The sequence below is a fragment of the Balaenoptera physalus genome, assembly GCF_965194825.1.
Source record: "Balaenoptera physalus genome assembly, chromosome: 15".
Classification (NCBI taxonomy): Eukaryota; Metazoa; Chordata; class Mammalia; order Artiodactyla; family Balaenopteridae; genus Balaenoptera; species Balaenoptera physalus.
In genome coordinates this window covers 2,402,601-2,420,803 of record NC_138894.1, presented here as the reverse complement: position 1 = coordinate 2,420,803, position 18,203 = coordinate 2,402,601, and the positions used below count along the sequence as shown (strand labels likewise).

The window sequence follows — 18,203 nt, the reverse complement described above, 5'->3', positions numbered from 1 at the left end:
TAAAGGACGAAATATTGCTTTATTTTCTGAATGTATTAAATAGATCCTAGTTTCTGAAAGAAAGCTGAAAATATGAAAACACTTATACTTCTCCACCTGACATTGAATTTTATCATGAAACCTTTCACTGCGATAGAGGGACAGATGGGGGAGGGGATGTGTCACTGCTTTCCAGCGTATTGGGTCGCGTGGGTGTATCTTAACGCCTCCACACCACGAGAATTCACAATGAGGTTTGCCTGGCCCGTCAACCCCCAGCAGGATGTTTTGATTTTCAAAGATTTTCCTTAACAAACAGCCTTGGGGCGTTCAGGCTGGTGTGCAGTTACCTCCACGTTGATCTAAAACGGAAAAAAAATACTTCGAAATCGTGAAGCAATCTGAACACAAAGCTTCGCACTGGAAGCCTGTCGATTTACGATGAAAGCCCTTGGATGTCAGCGTTGTTTCTGGAAATTGTTGTAAGTGTCAGCCGTCAGCAGGGCTGGGAGTCTCGGGTGCCCAGGATCTGACTCTGCTTCTCCTGCAAACCGTGAGAGCAGGTTACAGCTCTGCTGACTAGTCCAAGGGCGTTTTGCGGGCTTTTTTCCCCCACTGGTGAATTCCACCAAACGTTTATTTTTTTTTAACTTTTTATTTTATATTAGAGTATAGTTGATTAATACATTTCTTATTGAGAGACTGGGCTTCATTGTCAGAAGGAGATTGAAGACCACAGGCTGCCAACCTGTCTCAGCTTCTTCCAAGCTGGAGCCTGTGGACCTGGAATTCAACAGGAACGTACACTCCCCTCTCTCCAAAACTCCGGATGGCGCCTCTGTGTGATCTGCTCCCACACCCAACCTTCTCCAGGACTGTTGTGTTTGCAGCTTCTGGGGAGGTGTTCTCACATGTGGTACCTCCAGCCCCTCAGTCTTGGAGATGGTAGAGCCGGAGTCCGTCCCCTCCTGGTCCCCACCCCATCCTCACACACCATCTACTGCCCCTGATTTCCACCTGCTGTTCATGAAGGCACGACTTTCCTGGGCATTCTTCTCCTTGATCTCCCACAACTCAAATACTCTGATGTTATGAGGTAAAGCTAATACTTAAATAAAATGATGGAAAGCCAATACATGGTATGTTAGATGAAAAGTGGATACAAGAGGGAAGGAAATAGAGATATTTGTGTATAAATACACACTTATAACAAAGCAAGAAGGAAATCGTCATGATGATTACAACCCTTGTCTCTGCAACTGGTCACGGCGGGTTTCTATAACCACCTTCTCCCCCTACCCGCTCCGTCTCCCCTTCGCCCTCAGCAAGCAGCTCGGCTGCCGTGCTTCTGACCTGGTGGTGACTGAGGCCTCCATTCCTGAAGGGTCTGGGCCATCAGCCATCCTGCCTGGGTGGGGTTCTTGTTGGTTCCCGCTGACCTTGAGCACAGGGCGTGGTGACACTGAGACGCCCCACGGGGGTCTCCGTGATCCAGACTCGCTGGTCCTCACCTCCCGTGTGGATGCAGACACAGCCCAAATCCCCCTGGAGGTCAGGACAGGACCTCCCTTCTCTGCCTGTTGATTCTGAGGCGCAAGGAGCCCGGCGTGGCCGGTAAGTCTTAACTTCCAGTTCAATGGAGGCATTTGTGAGTCTTCTGGAGAAAGCGTCCCTCCCTTCGGACTAACCCCTCTGGTAGTTCTGGCAGCAGCACTGCACACAGAGAAGGCAGATCGCACCAGTCCGTGTCTCTTCCACTGTGGACAAAACGCTGCCCCTTCCGTGGTGGACATGGTCCAGTGTACTCAGCCTGGTGTCCAGGGACACTGGGAGCAACCAGCCAATCACAGGGTACACATCAGGCTGACAAAGATGTTAGGACGTGCTGTACACATGGTCACTCAGATCTTTGCTTCCTACAAGTGTTCATTAGACATACACAATGGTGATATTTTGCACATCTCTACTGGTTTATTGACAGTACATGCCATGGTCTAAAGTGCTCTCTTCACTACTGGAAATAGAATCACTAGTGTCTTTACATCTAATCGGATTAGAGAACGAATTCCAGAAACCCCCAAAACTAATTCAGAAATTTCATCCTCAAGACTCTGTTCCTCTAGAACCACTCTTGGCACCAAAATCTGTATTAGTCAGGTTCTCCAGAGAAACAGAACCTATGTATATACAGAAGAACTGGCTCACTCTGTTACAGAGGCTAACAAGCCCAAAAGCTGCAGAGCTGATGTCCTGGTTTGAAGCTCTCAGGCAGAATTTTTCTTACTTGGGGCGTGTCAGTCTTTTGTTCCAGTCAGGTCTTCAACTGATCGGATGAGGCCCACCCTGATGACAGAGGGCAATCTGCTTCACTCTGATTACCAGCTCAAATGTTAGTCTCACCCAGAAACGCCTCACAGGAACACCTAGAATATCATTTGGCCAAATGTCTGGGTGCCCCACAGCCCAGTTAAGATGAAACCAACCATCACAAGCATGCAGGCTTCCACACTGAGGTCATGTGTTCTTACCAGCTCACCTCTAGCTTCCCCACGTAGTCACACGCTGGGTCCAGGAAAGTCCACCTCTGCTGGTCCTCTAGTTTCTGCCTCAGTGGCACATACCCCTCACCTGGGCTCTTATGGCAACTTGCAGTTCCCTCCCAGCCTCTACTCGGGTTTCCCCAACCCACCCTACAGCTGACTTCATACTAGTCTTAGAAGGCAGCGTCAAGTATGTCATCCTCCTGCGCACACACTTCAGCGGTCATCTGCTGACCATCAAACTCACCCCTCTCCTTGGCCTCCAAAGTTTATCTCCATATCTCTTTCCCGCATGCTCTACACCAGTGGTCTTAGGATCCCTACATACTCTTAAAAATTATTGAGGACCCCCACTAGATCTTGTCTGTGTGGGTTATATCTATCAATGTTTTCAATATTAGAAACTAAAGCTGAGAAATTTTTAAAACACAGGAACACACACACTCATTCCATCCTCCCATTGGTCATCAAAATACTGACATCATCACACACAATACAGCTCTGGACCCACCTACACTCCTGAGAGAGGGAGTGTGAAACAGGCAAACACCGTCTTATTACCATGGAAACAGTGTTGATGTTGTAGAACCCCTGAAAGAGGGATCACCAGGGATTCCCAGAGCACTTGGGAAATTGCTGTTCAAGTTAAAATCAAACAGGACTGGTCTCCGGGCCCCAAACAGATTCACACCATCCCACCTCCTTGTCTTTATGAATCTGAGTCTTCTCTGCCCTGCCCTCCATCCCATGTCAGAGACTCTGCATTCTTTTCTGAAAGAGGAACTTAAATGTCATCCCTTTTGTGCGCTTTTTCATGCTGGCCACCACCACTTGCGTGTGTTTGTGTGTGTGTGTGTGTGTGTGTGTGTGTGTGTGTGTGTGTGTGTGTATGTCTGTGTGTCTGTGTCTCTGTGGTGTGGTGCTCCAAGGACAAAGGTGCTTCAAGGACAAAGGACGACCCTGCCTGAAAAAGTTTCAGCCTTTCACCCTCTACCGGACTCTTAATCGCCCTCCCCGCCATGTTGCCGTGGTTACGAATTTCCTGAGTCCACCTGGGTGATGGGACCTGTCCCAAATAAGGAAAGGCATCTGCCCTATCCCACTTTCACGCTGTAGAAGGAAGGTATATGTGCCTCGACCAATCAGTAAATGAAATTCTCATCTCGGACCATTCCTTTGTTTTCTGGCTATAAAAACTGATCAATAGCACATGTTCGGGCTCAACTCTCCCAGACTACTAGGAAGTCGGTCTGGCAGCGACCCTTCCCTCTAATAAATTCTATCTTCTTTACATTCTGCCTTGTGTCTGGAAATTCTTTTCCAACCTGCATTCAGACCACGACATGTGTGTGTCTGTGTGTCTGTCTGTGCATTTCCTTCCTCAGAATCTTCTAAGTATTTAGTTTATTGACAACTCCTTTCTGGTATTTGTGTCCTTCCGTGATTGCCGTTCACGTTCACTTATTTACCTTGTTCCTTTCTCTTACACACCTGTTGTTTTCTCCATCCCAACGCTAATCTCCCCTCCTGCTATCCCACCTGATTTTGCTTCGGGGAACGGCCCCTCCCCAAATGCATACAATTGCACCCTTCTCTGGCCAAAGGGTAAACACATGTCCCAAACTAGGCCAGTCAGATACTCTGCCTGGAATTTTAATTACAGCAGAAACTGACTTTATTCGGTGCTCACTTACCTTGAGAGAAGTGCCCTGAGGAGAGGCTGTCTTCCAGGTATGGCTCCCGGAGCTACTCCACTGCCTGGCCTCGCGCTTCTTCTTTCTTTCAGTTTTGTGACCTGTCCGGTATCCTATAAATAAAGCATTTTTGTGTCTAACTTGTGTCCGTTCTTGTTGCTTGCAACCAAGTAGCTCTAATAAGACAACCCCCTGCCTCAGTATGTGTGTATAAACCCGCACACGAGAGCAGGGCAAGTACAATCCTCCTCATCCTGTAAACCACCCCCCAACATCACACACACACACACACACACACACACACACACACACACACACACACACACTACACAGAATAACCACACAAAGAATAAGCCCATATTACCTCCTATTCCAAAAGCAACATTCCTTAAAAGGATTTATTATCATCACAATCAATTTAGTCTTAATGACATCATTCTCTGTGTGGGATGACATTTGAAGGTAACTGGGAACCCAAAACCGGAGGACAGGGCAGGATCTGATTCCTCCAATCATCAGAGTGGGTACTGGCAGTGGGGACCCAGAACTGATCAAAGTCCCAGCCCCAGGCAGCTCCCACCCCAGGGAAGAGATAACACCTACTACGCAATGGCGTTGAAGCTCTGTCTGCCTGAGAGTCAGCAGGAAAGTCCGGGAAGACTTTCCCGCCTCCTTAAAGTACAATACAAGACGGCGGGTCGTTTGGAAATGAAGATACTGATGACAAACTGAAATCATAATGAGCGACCCCAGATCAGGCAGACAAACATGGAGCCGGGCGGCCTGGTCTCAGACGCGTCCCTGCAGCAATGAGAACTTGAACTTTCTGAGACCTGCAACAACCCCAAGGCCACCAGCCTTTCCTAAAACACCTGCAGGCTGCCCACTTTGGTCTCAAGGCCGGTCCCCTGGTAACTGGGCAACAACATCAGACCCCAACCAAGCCTGCTCAACCAGCTCCCTTAGTTCCAGCCAATCAGATCCTAACTACTGACAAACAGCACAGGGAACTAATTGTGGCCTCAGCTGGGTTTGCCTGTATAAGCTTCTCCCACTTCATCGTCCGTCAGAACACAATTCAGGTGCTTCTCAGCTCTGCGTCTCCTGGTTACAGTCCTAACAAACCCCAAATAAACGCCTCTGTGTTTCCATCAGGTCTCTGTTTCTGAAATTTGGGTAAACAACACTAAAAGCACTCAGGAAATGTAGGTCACCTGTGGGCACAAGCACTTCCTGGGCCCACACCCCGCCAGATTTCCAACCAAAGAATACCGTGGTGTACCTATGCCTGGTACTACGGAAGACTGGTTTATAACAAAGAAGAAGGGGGAGGAGGGGAAGGAGGGAAGGAAGGGAGAGAGGGAGGGAGGGAGGAAGGAAGGGAGGGAGGGAGGGAGGGAAGGATGCAGGAAGGAAGGGAGGGAAGGAGGGAGGAAGGAAGGGAGGAAGGGAGGGAAGGAGGGAGGGAGGGAGGAAAGGAGGGAAGGAGGGAGGAAAGGAGGGAAGGAGGGAAGGAGGGAAGAGGAAAGCAAAGAAAAGAAAAACTTATACCCCACGAGACCAATGTAAGTTGTTCTGGGCCCTTCGATCCACCCATGGAGGGAGTCAGAACCAGGCTCAGCCCAGGCACACAGAGATGGAGATGCACTCTCAGGTCACCTTGGGAACCGTTGCCAGGCATGGATGGTACTTCCCTTCATGCTGAGTCATGGGTGTGCTGTGCTCATGGGGTGCTGTGAAGGTCTGGGTGGGAAGCGGTTTAAGCAAGAAAGGAGACTCCTGCCGGCAGGAACAGCATCTGGGGCAGCTGGGGGCGGGAGAGGCATCTCAGGGTGGTTCTCTGTCAACTCGCTTCCGTGCTGACACTGAGCACCAGGGGTTAGCGCAGACCCCACAGGTCAAGGGCAGTCTTTCCCAAGACACTCCCCAGATGCACCCACAAGTCATGGGGACCATCTGTGCTTCTGACCAACCAGCGCTAAGTGTGGAAGGTCCCCATGACGCCCATAGCGTCCATAATGGTGCTTTCAGGACTCACTGAAAGCGCTACACCTACAATTACAGTTCCATCATAGAGGATTCAGATCAGTACAGCCAAATGGAAGAGGTGCTGCGGGCAAGGTCTGGGGCAGAGGGAGCAGAGCTGCCGTGCCCTATCCCCTGTCCTTGTGGAGCCCAGGCACAGCACACCCCTGCCCCGGCCCCTCACTGTGCTCACCGGCCGGGAAGCTACACAGAGCCTCGGGGTCCGGGATTCGTGGGGTCTCATGTCACGGGTCACACGGCTGACCCCACTCTCCAAGCCCCTCTCCTCTCCCTGGAGGGGGCATGGGACGGAAAGGCCCAACCCTGTGATCACGTGCTTGATCTTCTGCCGTGGTGGCCCCTCCCCTGGAACTGTCTATGGGCCCAGCAGGTGTCACCTCGTTGGCACAAACTCAGGTGTGGTCTAAAGGGACTCAATGGTGAACAACCAAAGGCTCCAATCACTCAGGGACTTCCAAGAGCTTTTGAAACTCGGCATCGGGAACCAGAGACAAAGACCAGACGTGTTCTCGATTATATCACAAGGAGAAACAGGAAAGCTGGGCGGGTCTGGTCTTGTTTTCGAGGTGGTCAGCCGAGAAGGGTTGTGGTGGAAATAGGAGGGAAAAAAACCTCCGCTGGAGCCAGGAATGATTCCAAGGAAAGGCACGAGGAGGATAAATAAGCACCAGGGCTTTTAGGAAAACAAGGGGCTTACAGGGGATGTGGCACGAGCCTGGAGGTGAACTCCAGGAAGGAAGAAGCCAGAGGGTGTGTGTTCTGTAGCTCCCAAGTTTTTGCATCCACTTGGCTTCGAATAAGACAAACATGTTTTATTAGCTGTGGACAGACCCCGACTGATATGGACACTGAACAGCCTACAACAGGAAGGGAACCTTCCCTATTAGAGCCTCGTTTACTTTACTCGTAAAAATAACATCGCTGGGCTTCCCTGGTGGCGCAGTGGTTGAGGGTCTGCCTGCCAGTGCAGGGGACACGGGTTCGAGCCCTGGTCTGGGAAGATCCCACGTGCCGCGGAGCAGCTGGACCCGTGAGCCACAACTACTGAGCCTGCGCGTCTGGAGCCTGTGCTCCGCAACAAGAGAGGCCGCGACAGTGAGAGGCCCGCGCACCGCGATGAAGAATGGCCCCTGCTCGCCGCAACTAGAGAGAGCTCTTGTGCAGAAATGAAGGCCCAACACAGCCATAAATAAACAAATAAATAAATAAATAAATTTTAAAAATAAATAAATAAATAAAATAACATCGCTGACCCCTTCGGCCATCTGTGCTGGGAGGTTCAATCTAGGCTGTCATTGTTAGTAGCACAGAAACTTCCCTGCAGCCTTTCGGTGTAGGCATTCTGCGTTGCAACCTGTAATCCCACGGGCAGATTCCCTGCAACTTCTCAATTAGCTTAAAATTCCCAGAAGAAACAATTAATGGAGATCTGTGAATTATTTTGTGAACACAGAGGAGAACTACAAGCGAGGTGGCACTGACTCTTGCTGACGGTACAGAACAGCAGGGCTGAATGCGCACAGGACCCTGGATGGCAGCCAGGAGCCAAGGGCTTGGCGGCTACATCACAGCCCCGCTGGGGCTGTGTAGGCCTTTGCGCTGTGTGCAAAGTCCTAAACAAGAGTCCCAGCTCCCTGGATGGGCTGGCTCCCCCCTCGACTGCCAGCCCAAGGCAGGGCCTGAGGTCTGAGCTCTGCCCTGTCTGTACGATGCCAAGAACGCAGCTCTGAGCTGACTGAGAGTAACACTCTCCTGGAGCAGAAATCTGATATCCAACGCTCTTGGCCTTGAACAAGATGGAGGATGTAAAATTTGACAGCACGGCGCGCCTGGCTGTGGACTACGTGGAGGGGATTCTGCAGCCCACGCCCACCTGTGACACCTGGGATCAGATCTGGAACTTCCAAGCCAGGCCTGATGATCTGCTCATTTCCACCTACCCGAAAGCAGGTAGGCGGGAGGGATGGGGGGAGACGCAGAGGAGGGTTAGGAAGAGAAGCGGGAAGGGTGCATCAATAATGAAATAAACCAACCTGGATTTGAGTGGAAAGCTGTTTCCTGGGCAGAGTGATACCGCCAAGACAAATCACAGGTAGTAACTGAAACCACACAAAAAGTATTAAAATGACCTACACATCTTAAGAATTTAATTCTTTCTGTGATGTACCTGTTTTTTTACTTCCCTGAAAGAGAATGAATCAAACAGCCCAAAACAAAGGGGCCAGACTTGCTGCCTTACTTGTTCCCAGCACAGGCCCTTATAGCAGAGCCAGACAGGGTACCCCTGCCTGATCTAGGGAAGAGGAGGGGCTTGGGCTCTGCAATGCTGAGCTTGTAAGTCTCCCAGCTCAGGGTCCCAGAAATACTCTCTTAATTTCCACCCTCCCTGGTGGTATGTTGTGAACCTAGTTTCTTATTTCAATAGTCGGTTTAACAAAGTCACTGAAGAAACAAGACAAACTTGAGCTCAGCCACTGCATCATAAAAATGCGGGGGCGAGCAGAGAAAAAGAGTTCTCTGCAGTTATTTGTGTACATCTACAGTTAAACCAAAAATACAGTATTCAACTCATACCCCGATTGCATAGACATTTGCTCTTTGCAAAGTCAAGCTCCATGTCAATAACTTCTGCTACATGCTCACACACACGTGCACGCACACACACACATGCACGCACACACGCTCCACCCCCTTTGCCTTTATCTGTAACAGTCTGACAAAAGGCTCTACAGGCAGAAGGGGCCCTGGACTCACCCGTCCATCGGTTTCATATCGGCCCTGATTTTCTGATCTTACTCATAAGTCTGTTCAGAATTAAAATTTTCTAAATGTGAATTTCTGAAAGTACTCACTGGTGGGGATCACATCTCACTGCCTTAATTTCACCCACAACTCTTAATTTATTACCATAATTTCAGTACAATGCTTAATCGTTCATCTTTCCTCCACCTGCCAAATGTGAGCATTAAGATTCGGTTCATGTAGGGTTTTCATGGGTTAGGGGCGAGCAGGACTGTACAATCCAAACAACACACTCAAAAAGTGAAGCACTTGCCAGCTAAGGTGATATTTAGTCAATCACTCAAAACTCGTACACTAATAAAGGCTATATTGATCAGAGGGAAGAAGAAACAAGCTCAGATGATGGAATGGTTTACACCTAAATTTTTAGCAGAATAATAAATACTCTGTGACTGAGGCGAGACAAACACACTGTAGAACCGCTGACTGCTGGGGGACAATCTGACCCTGAACCTCCAGTCGCACTGGAGCCTGCCCCAGCGTTAGCCCGTGGCTGTCAATTCAGAATAAACACACAAAACGAGTACACTCGAACTTCCTTTGAGTCAATAGCTAAAGAAATATCGGTCCTGGATCCTGTAATGAAAGAGTTGGTGCCAGAAAATATTAGAAACCAACTCATCGAGGATACAAACTGCAGTTGCTCTCTTGTTTTCTAAGCTGTGCCCCCTGGTAGACCTAGAAGTGCTGAATTGGGAGCATGAGAAAGGGTCTCGTAACCAGAGTCGATCAGCCCAGACCCAGGACTCAGAGCTCAGTCTCCCAGCCTCCTCCCGCCACGGACTCAGTCAGGTGTCTGGTCAGTAGTCTTCAGCCAAGGCCGAAGGTCAGGTGGCAACCCCACGCTGGTCAGGATGGGGCGGCCCGCAGGAGCTGACCGGAGCTAGGAGACAGAGGCCCTTCTCGGGGGCAGCGGGGGCAGTGAGGGCGCAGCCTCTGGGTCGAGGTTCCAGGTGGCAAAATGAGGAGTGGCCTCTGCACATCTTCTATCAATCAGACCTCTACCTCCTTCCCTCAAATCCCAGAATGTAAATCAGATCTCAGGACATTTAGAATCTCAGCGGCAAAGGAGCCTAGGGGATGCACTTTTTAGCCTTTCAGGTAAAATAAAGGAAAGCGTAAAAATGGAGACTAAGCCCTAATCATTCATTCATTCGGCCAACATATAACAAGAGCCTCCTTCTGCGTAGCAACCCCACGCTATGCACTTGGGAAACCGAGTCTGAAGACCACACCGTGATGACTCTCCACATCACAGGCTGGTGAGAAAGACGCTCGTTCTGCCTTTCTAAGGAACTATGCAGCTAACTCAATAGCATAACAATCCTAATTATTGGTTGTACAGAATAAAAAAAGAACTACATATTTATGAATCTAACGTCCACTCCAAATTGGAGTCTTTGTGTAAAAATCCATATCATACCATATTATGATAACACAAGATATAAACAAAGAAGGATGGTTTCTGAATTCCATTATAAAGCTGGCTTTAAAGTGCACACAGCTGCTCTAACAAGTGTTTGGTCACATTCTAAGAACTGCAGTAGATAAAGCCTGTGCTTCCTCATCTTCCTGGGGAATAAGGAACGACCTGGACGCAGGAGATCGTGGACTTGATACAAAACGAGGGTGATATTGACAGAAGCCAGCGGGCACCTACTCACAAGCGATTCCCCTTCATCGAGTGGAAAGTCCCGGGCATGGAATCTGGTGAGTACGGCACAGCTGCACTTGACCCCGGGCCTAGACACCCACCAGGGATTTTTACTATCCAGTAGCCCTCTCAGAATCCTAGGCATTCAAACAACCATCGATGGACTCTGTGACTATCTTTCTCACCGTCTGGCCATCGTTCTAACTCCAGACATTTTCTAATCAAGTTACCGTTTATGCAAAAGTAAGTTAAGTTTTGATTCTCCAATTAGAAATTAACTTCACTCCACAAGGATGAGCCTAGGTAAGATAATTTTATGGTGGAAGGGTTTGAATTTTTTAGGTTCTTCTTTATTTGGTTTATTGTTATGGTTAAAAACTGCTCTAGCCCAAAAAACCCATTCGTGGGCTACAAGTATTCTCTCAGATGAGATCCACAGAGAGTTACAGGCGGCCTGGAACTGTTCCTAACGTAGTAATAACAAAGCAGCAAGATTCTGAAGCAAATAGAGAAAAATAATGGGCAGTCATTGAAAATCAATTTTACAGGCTTGGAACAAGCTAATGCAATGCCCTCACCACGGATCCTGAAGACGCACCTTCCCATGCACTTGCTGCCACCATCCTTCCTGGAGAAAAACTGTAAGGTAAAGAGCCAAAGGAATTCAGAGTTGATCCCTTAGAAGGACCTCAGACTGGTCCTCAGTCAATTTCCTCTTAAAACACTTCGCTTGTTAAAAAAAAAAAAAAAAGAGTCCACCTTGTCACATCATCAATATGCAAATTAATATGAATGCTTTCCACCTCCCACAAAAGCCAAATCACAGAAATGCAGCATCGGAAAAATTCATCGGTATGGAATATACCCACCCTAACATAACTGTTGGTCTAATCCTGGTTTTGCTTCTTCCCTCCCTCCCTCTGCTCCCAGATAATCTACGTAGCAAGAAACCCCAAGGACAGCATGGTGTCTTATTACCACTTCCAAAGGATGAATAAAGGGCTTCCTGCTCCAGGAACCTGGGAAGAGTACTTTGAGAGTTTTCTGGCTGGGAACGGTGAGAGAACTCAGCTTTGTTCCCATCCTTTCTCAAAATCCTCAAATACTCTACAAAGAAGTCATCATTTCCTTAGAACAGCAGGGGCTCTGCCTTCTTTACAGTGAGGGAATCACCAGTGTGACCTTCTCCCTCTCTTCAGGATTCTCCTCCCAGGGGGGTGCTTGTCAGCTGGGTTTCTGTGACTCACTGCCCTATTTCTGATCCCGCCCTGCAGTGTGCTGGGGCTCCTGGTACGACCACGTGAAGGGGTGGTGGGACGCCAAGGACCAGCACCGCATCCTCTACCTCTTCTACGAGGACATGAAGAGGGTAAGGAGCAGGGCCGCCTAACGTGTTCCCCTCTGACCGTAAAACATTTCAGTCATAATGTGCAGACCCCATCAGGGACTCACGGATTGAAACAGGGCACGGAAGACGCTACATTTCACTGGCTGCAGCTGTCCACACATCAAAGCACACCTGGGACGTCATGAGTTTCTGTATCACACAGTCTCACCTGAGCTTCCTGGAGCTCTGGGCTCTGGGACACCTTTTCCTTATAGGCAGAGGATGGCAAAATGAGGGATGCCTTTTTTTCTCCTTGTATGTAGATTTTTAAATTCCATTTAGAAGGGGGAAAAAAATCTAGCATATTTTGGGTTTTTTTATTAGTACTTGAGGAACGTCATAGTTTCAAGAAACAGTTTAAGAAATTATGGTGCAGTGGGAAACGCTAATGGTTTAGGGTCAAAATTCCTGAATCCCAGTTCTGGCTTTACTGCCTGCTGGCAATTATTCTTTGTGAAGATGCTTAGCATCTAGGAATTTAGTTTCCTTACATGCAGAAAGGAGATAGTGATATGCACTCCAAGAGCTGTTATAACGACTAAATGAGGTGGTGTCATGAGAGTATATTGTAAATGGTCATCTACCCAGTCCTTTCTGTGACTCCACTGAATACAGGGATCTATACAGAATTACAGCCTCTGTTCTCGAATTTATAACTGAAAGCCTGGTTCTCAAAAGGTACGTCACAGACAGCTGCATGGCCTCTCAGAGCCCATGCCAGGCCTGCTAGGTCAGACGTGCAGTTTTAAAAGATTCCTCGGGGATTCCTGTGCACATTAGTTTAGCTGCATTTCTCTTAGGCTCCACCACTACTGGGCTTTATCCAGTTGTGTCTACAAAATATCTGAAGAGTGAAAAACACAGCATCATTTTTCTATGTTTTTTATTGAGATACAACTGACATGTAACATTATATTCGTTTCAGGTGTACAGGGTAATGATTTGATATTTGTATGTACTGAGAAATTATCTCCATAATCAGTCAACATCTGTCACCACACATAGTGACAAAAATTTTCTTTCTTGTGGTGAGAACTTTTAAGATCTATTCTCGGTACAGTGTTATTTTCCTGTACGGTACAATGTTATCAATTATACAATACAGTGTGATTATAGTCACCATGATGTACACTACATCCTAGGACTTATTTATCTTACAACTGGAATTCTGAACATTTTGACCCCCTTCACCCACTTCGCCTCCCACCTCTGGCAACCACTGATCTGTTCTGTATGGTTTTTCTAAACAGGTAAGTTTCTAGGATTCCATTTCTAGGAGGCTCAGAACCATGATTCAAGGGCTAGCAGGACAACCCATACACGCATCTGTATAAAATTCTCTCCCTCGTGTTTACTTGGTACAAAAGTGTGGAGACACCACAGAGAGCACCGAAAAACTAAACAACAGGAGGGCATACAAAAGGAGACTCTGGTCACATACACATATATGTACTGCTGCAGTTCAAGAGCTGTCTCATCACAGGATTCCAGATATAGACACTCAACTAAGGAATATTATGGCAGGGGTTATAAGAAAGGGTTTGCTCTTTTATGACTGGATGTGACAAACAGGGGCCATGATATCAGATGCTACTAAGCTAAGATCAGGGAAAGTCCATGTAGGTGACGCTTGCCCACATATCGTCAGAGCAGTGTCAAAGGAGGATGTGTCCCTGGGAACGGTGGATAGATCCCTGGGGTAGATCCTAATGCATTATGAATGCCAGGAAGAGACTTTACCGAAATGGGCAGTCTAACCTCAGGGTCTCCAGCGCCCTCTTACATGTTTCTGCTATCATGCTCTGGACCGTCACCTGCCTGTGGTCACTCAGAGCACGCCGTTCTCAGCACTCTTGCTGATTCCTAGTCTGTGTGAGGCCAACTAAATTAAGCACTTTTGACATCCAAGCTTCAAAGCAGGAGCCCATTTTAAAGCTGGAGACACAGTGGCGGGGATAAACGCTCCCACCGGCAACGCACCACTCCTCCCGGACACAGGGGCCTTCCCACACCGCAGCGCCCCTGGGCCACGTCCCTCTGAGGAGGAAACAGTGGCAACAATGGGGCTGAAACCTTCTCAGAGACACCGAAGCACCCGGACCAGCTGGGCACTGCAGCTGCTGCCACGGGGCCTCTTGGGTGCAAAGAAGTCCCTCCCACCCTCGTGCCCCCCTCACCGGAACCACTGGGAAGGTCTGGGGCCACTTCTGTCCACATGAGAAGCAGGAGACGGGCCGCTGTGGCCGGGTCCCCGACGCTGCCACAACACCTGCTCTCAGCATCAGTCCAGTGGCTGTCCCCACGGGGCGTTTAGCTGGACGGGCTAGAGCAGGACATCTGGGCCTGACTCCGGACATATCCCTCCATGGCACGCGCCCTGTGCGCTGCACGTCACTGTGTGGTGAGTGTCTCACCGACACGCTCAGTTGACGCTTCCATGTTAGAACAAGAAGAGCGTAATGACTCCAATTGATACAGTCACCACATCAAAATGAGTCATTTCTGAAAAGCTGAGCATTTGTGAGACACGATATTTTAAAATTTTAATTCATGACATGTTACTGATTACTAGCATTCATTCCAACAGTCTTTTAAAACTATTATTTATTGATATAAATTATATCAAGTCTTTTCTTTTGACTCTGATCATAGAACCCAAAGCATGAAATTCAGAAGCTGGCAGAATTTATTGGAAAGAGCCTAGACGATAAAGTTCTGGATAAAATTGTCCATTACAGTTCATTTGACGTCATGAAGCAGAACCCAATGGCAAACTACACGTCGATTCCAGCTGAATTCATGAACCACTCTATTTCTCCATTCATGAGAAAAGGTTTTTATGTTTCCTTTTCACCATAATCTTAAAGGAACTGTCCAATATTTCAGAGTCTTTGGGGAGTTTCTTTTCTATAGATAAGAAAAATAAGATCAAAAATAATTGGTTCTGGGAAAAGAATTATTTAAGAAACCACAGATGAAATGAAATCAATGTTCAGCCACAACTGGAGAGTGAGGTTTGGTGTCTAAGTCCAACCCTTTATCTTCACCTTCCTTCTGGAGTTCTGGCTGATAAGGTGAAAATATACAGAATTAAGTCAGATGGAGCAAAGAATCTACTTTACAGAGGGCTCTAAGCTATCAGAGAGGTCCATTCACTCCAAAATACTCACTGACTGGAGTGGCTACTATGTGCCAGGCACTGTTCTGGGCAATGTTCAGAGCAGTGAACAAAACACACGAAAATTCAGGATAATAGTTGCTAGTACGTACTATGGAGAAAAAGCAGTCTGGGAAAGGTAACAGGGATTGCACTTGCAGAACTGGGGGGGAATATTCTTTTTTCTTCCCTCCTTTTTCAAAACCACACGTTGAGTCCTTCCAGAAGCAGGCCCTGCCTGGTCTGCCTGCAGGATGCCAGCCACAGGCACAAGCACCGAGCATGCTGTGACGGGCAGGAGGGAAAGACAAGAGAGCTCCTCAGACCTGCTGTTCACGCGGCCGTGTCACCTCCCGACCCACAAGCCAGACAGGCGATTCCGCCCCCTTCCAGGAGGAGATGCTGCCAGACCAGCCAGAGAAATGTTTGCCCAACTCTGTCCCTCCCTGACGGGGAGTAGAAATCCTCACACAGAAGCGGGAGAACAGAGAAATCCAAATCCCCCCACGGTACTGACACCCACCACCCCACGTCTGTTTCAGGGGCCGTGGGAGATTGGAAGAACCACTTCACTGTGGCCCAGAACGAGAGATTTGATGAAGATCACGAGAAGAAGATGGCAGACACCACTCTAACTTCCCACTTCCGATTCTTGTAAGGAAGAAAAAGAACCAGAGTCATCGGTGTGGAAGCTGATTACCCCGACCACGTGATACTGGATTCAGGTGGTCAGACTAGTGCTCCTTGTGTTTGCTTTTGTTCACCCTAAAAAAGGTGACAGGGCTATCAGAGGCCAGGGCAAGGTGGAGGGTGGGCAGGGTGGCAGCGTGAAGACCATGGCCTCATTGCTAATCAGCATCACATGTCAGTTTTCCACAGATCGTGCGCTTGTTAACGTATTAAAAATGCTTCGGTCATCACACAAAAACACACTAAAATTTACAGATTAAGTTCAAGCCAATTTTTAAATGCAGCACTAAAATGTGTAAACAGTTATTTCTAGCAATTTCTTCGTAGCCAAGTAACCATCAGGTGACTCTGTTTCTAAGTCACTCCAGTGCATCCACCCCAGCCTCTCGCCGCAGCCTCTACATTTAACGGGACTCGCCCCCCTCAGCCCAGCCGCGCTGCAAACCGTCCCGGTCTCCCATCTTAACCTCCCTCCCTCCAGCGCCTCTGCAATCCTGTTCTAATCCATCAGCAACATCTGTCGGTTTTACTTCCAGGAAGTCTCATCTCTACAGCCACCCCCCTGGTTCAGAAGCCTCTCCCTCTTGCCTATAAGCTACCTGACTCTTCTCTGTTCATCATACATCTGCCAAGCTTGTTTTCCCACAACAAGACTCATTACATTTCTCTTTAGCTCAGAATCCTTCAATGATTCTGAATGTTCACTGCCTAGAAGATAAATCCCAAGCTTTTTAGCCATAAATTCAAAGGCAGCTACAACCATATGACACGGTTGACTGACCTTCCAAACCACCTTCCAGCTGGATTTCATTCTGCCAACCACCCTCCTTGCCTCAGCGACGAGTCCCCGCGCTGGGCCCGAGCACATCTCACAGGTTCCCAGACGATGAGTTTCACTTTCACCCCACCTCCTCCTGACATTTCCTTTCCTTCCTTCCTACCCATCCAAAACATAGACAACAAGTCCAATAACCAGCACAGGTCTCCCATCTTCCTACAGATACTGCAACCTGAAGGGACCAGCTGCTCTTATGAAGTCCTTTATATTTAGCATAATTCTTCTGTGATTCAGATTAAAGTATATCATGCTCTCTCTTGGATGTCTATATTGTCTCTTTTGTGCATATTTAAATTTTCATTTGTTTATTTTTACTCCAAGATAGGGACATTGCTAGATACTTCACTGCACACCAAATGGCAAACAATATGCTCAAAAATAAGTAACTTAAATACTATATCAGTTAAGGAAATCTAAAAAGCTAACTTTTTATATTCTAAGTAGTCCCTGGAACAGCTATCATCTATAGCTGTGCTGTGTTAGCTACTAGCTGCGTGTGGCTATTTAAATTATTTAAAATTTGGAAAGATCCATGCACCCCAATGTTCACAGCAGCACATTTACAATAGCCAAGACATGGAAACAACCTAAATGTCCATTGATAGATGAACGGATAAATAAGATGTGGTACATATATACAATGGAATATTACTCAGACATAGAAAATGCAACCTTGTCATTTGTGACAACATGGATGGACCTAGAGGATTTTACACTAAGTGAAATAATCAAAGACAAATACCATATCATTACACTTACATGTAGAATCTAAAAAACAAAACAAACAAACATAACAAAACAGAAACTGACTCACAGGTACAGAATGTAATGTACAGCATAGGGAATATAGTCAATAGCACTGCAATAATTTTATATGGTAACAGATGGTTACTAGACTTATTGTGGTGATCAATCCTTAATGAATATAAATGTCCAATCACTATGTTGAACACTTGAATATTAATATAATATTGTATGTCAACTATACTTCAATTAAAAAAAGTAAAAAGAGGGCTTCCCTGGTGGTACAGTGGTTAAGAATCCGCCTGCCAATGCAGGTGACACGGGTTTGAGCCCTGGTCCGGGAAGATCCCACACGCCGCGGAGCAACTAAGCCCGTGCGCCACAACTACTGAGCCTGCGCTCTAGAGCCTGCGAGCCACAACTACTGAGCCCGTGTGCCAGAACTACTGAAGCCCGTGCGCCTAGAGCCCATGCTCCGCAGCAAGAGAAGCCACCGCAATGAGAAGCCCCCGCTCACCACAACTAAAGAAAGCCCGTGCGCAGCAACAAAGACCCAACACAGCCAAAAATAAATAATTAATAAATAAATAAATTTATTTTTTAAAAAATAATAAAACTTAAAAAAAAGAAAAAGAAAAACATCTGGGTATTTTCAAGTCTACAGCCGTGGGT

At 47.6% G+C, this 18,203-nt stretch overlaps 1 protein-coding gene and 1 long non-coding RNA gene across 9 annotated transcripts in view; one reads left to right on the top strand and one right to left on the bottom strand.

Annotated features, from left to right (window-relative positions):
- Positions 1–18,203, bottom strand: part of LOC309643647 — a 245,578-nt gene that overhangs the window by 220,459 nt on the left and 6,916 nt on the right. For all 8 annotated transcript variants that reach the window (XR_014253928.1, XR_014253929.1, XR_014253930.1 and 5 more), the window contains exon 2: positions 4,214–4,326. This is a non-coding gene — a long non-coding RNA (uncharacterized lncRNA). The remainder of the gene's footprint in view (positions 1–4,213; positions 4,327–18,203) is intronic.
- On the top strand, positions 6,661–17,044 carry LOC309643645 (sulfotransferase 1C4). Its single transcript, XM_082426523.1, has 7 exons — positions 6,661–8,209; positions 10,646–10,771; positions 11,264–11,361; positions 11,646–11,772; positions 11,990–12,084; positions 14,755–14,935; positions 15,802–17,044. Exons 1-7 carry the CDS (start codon positions 8,056–8,058, stop codon positions 15,915–15,917), a joined length of 897 nt encoding a protein of 298 aa, XP_082282649.1. The 5' UTR covers positions 6,661–8,055; the 3' UTR covers positions 15,918–17,044.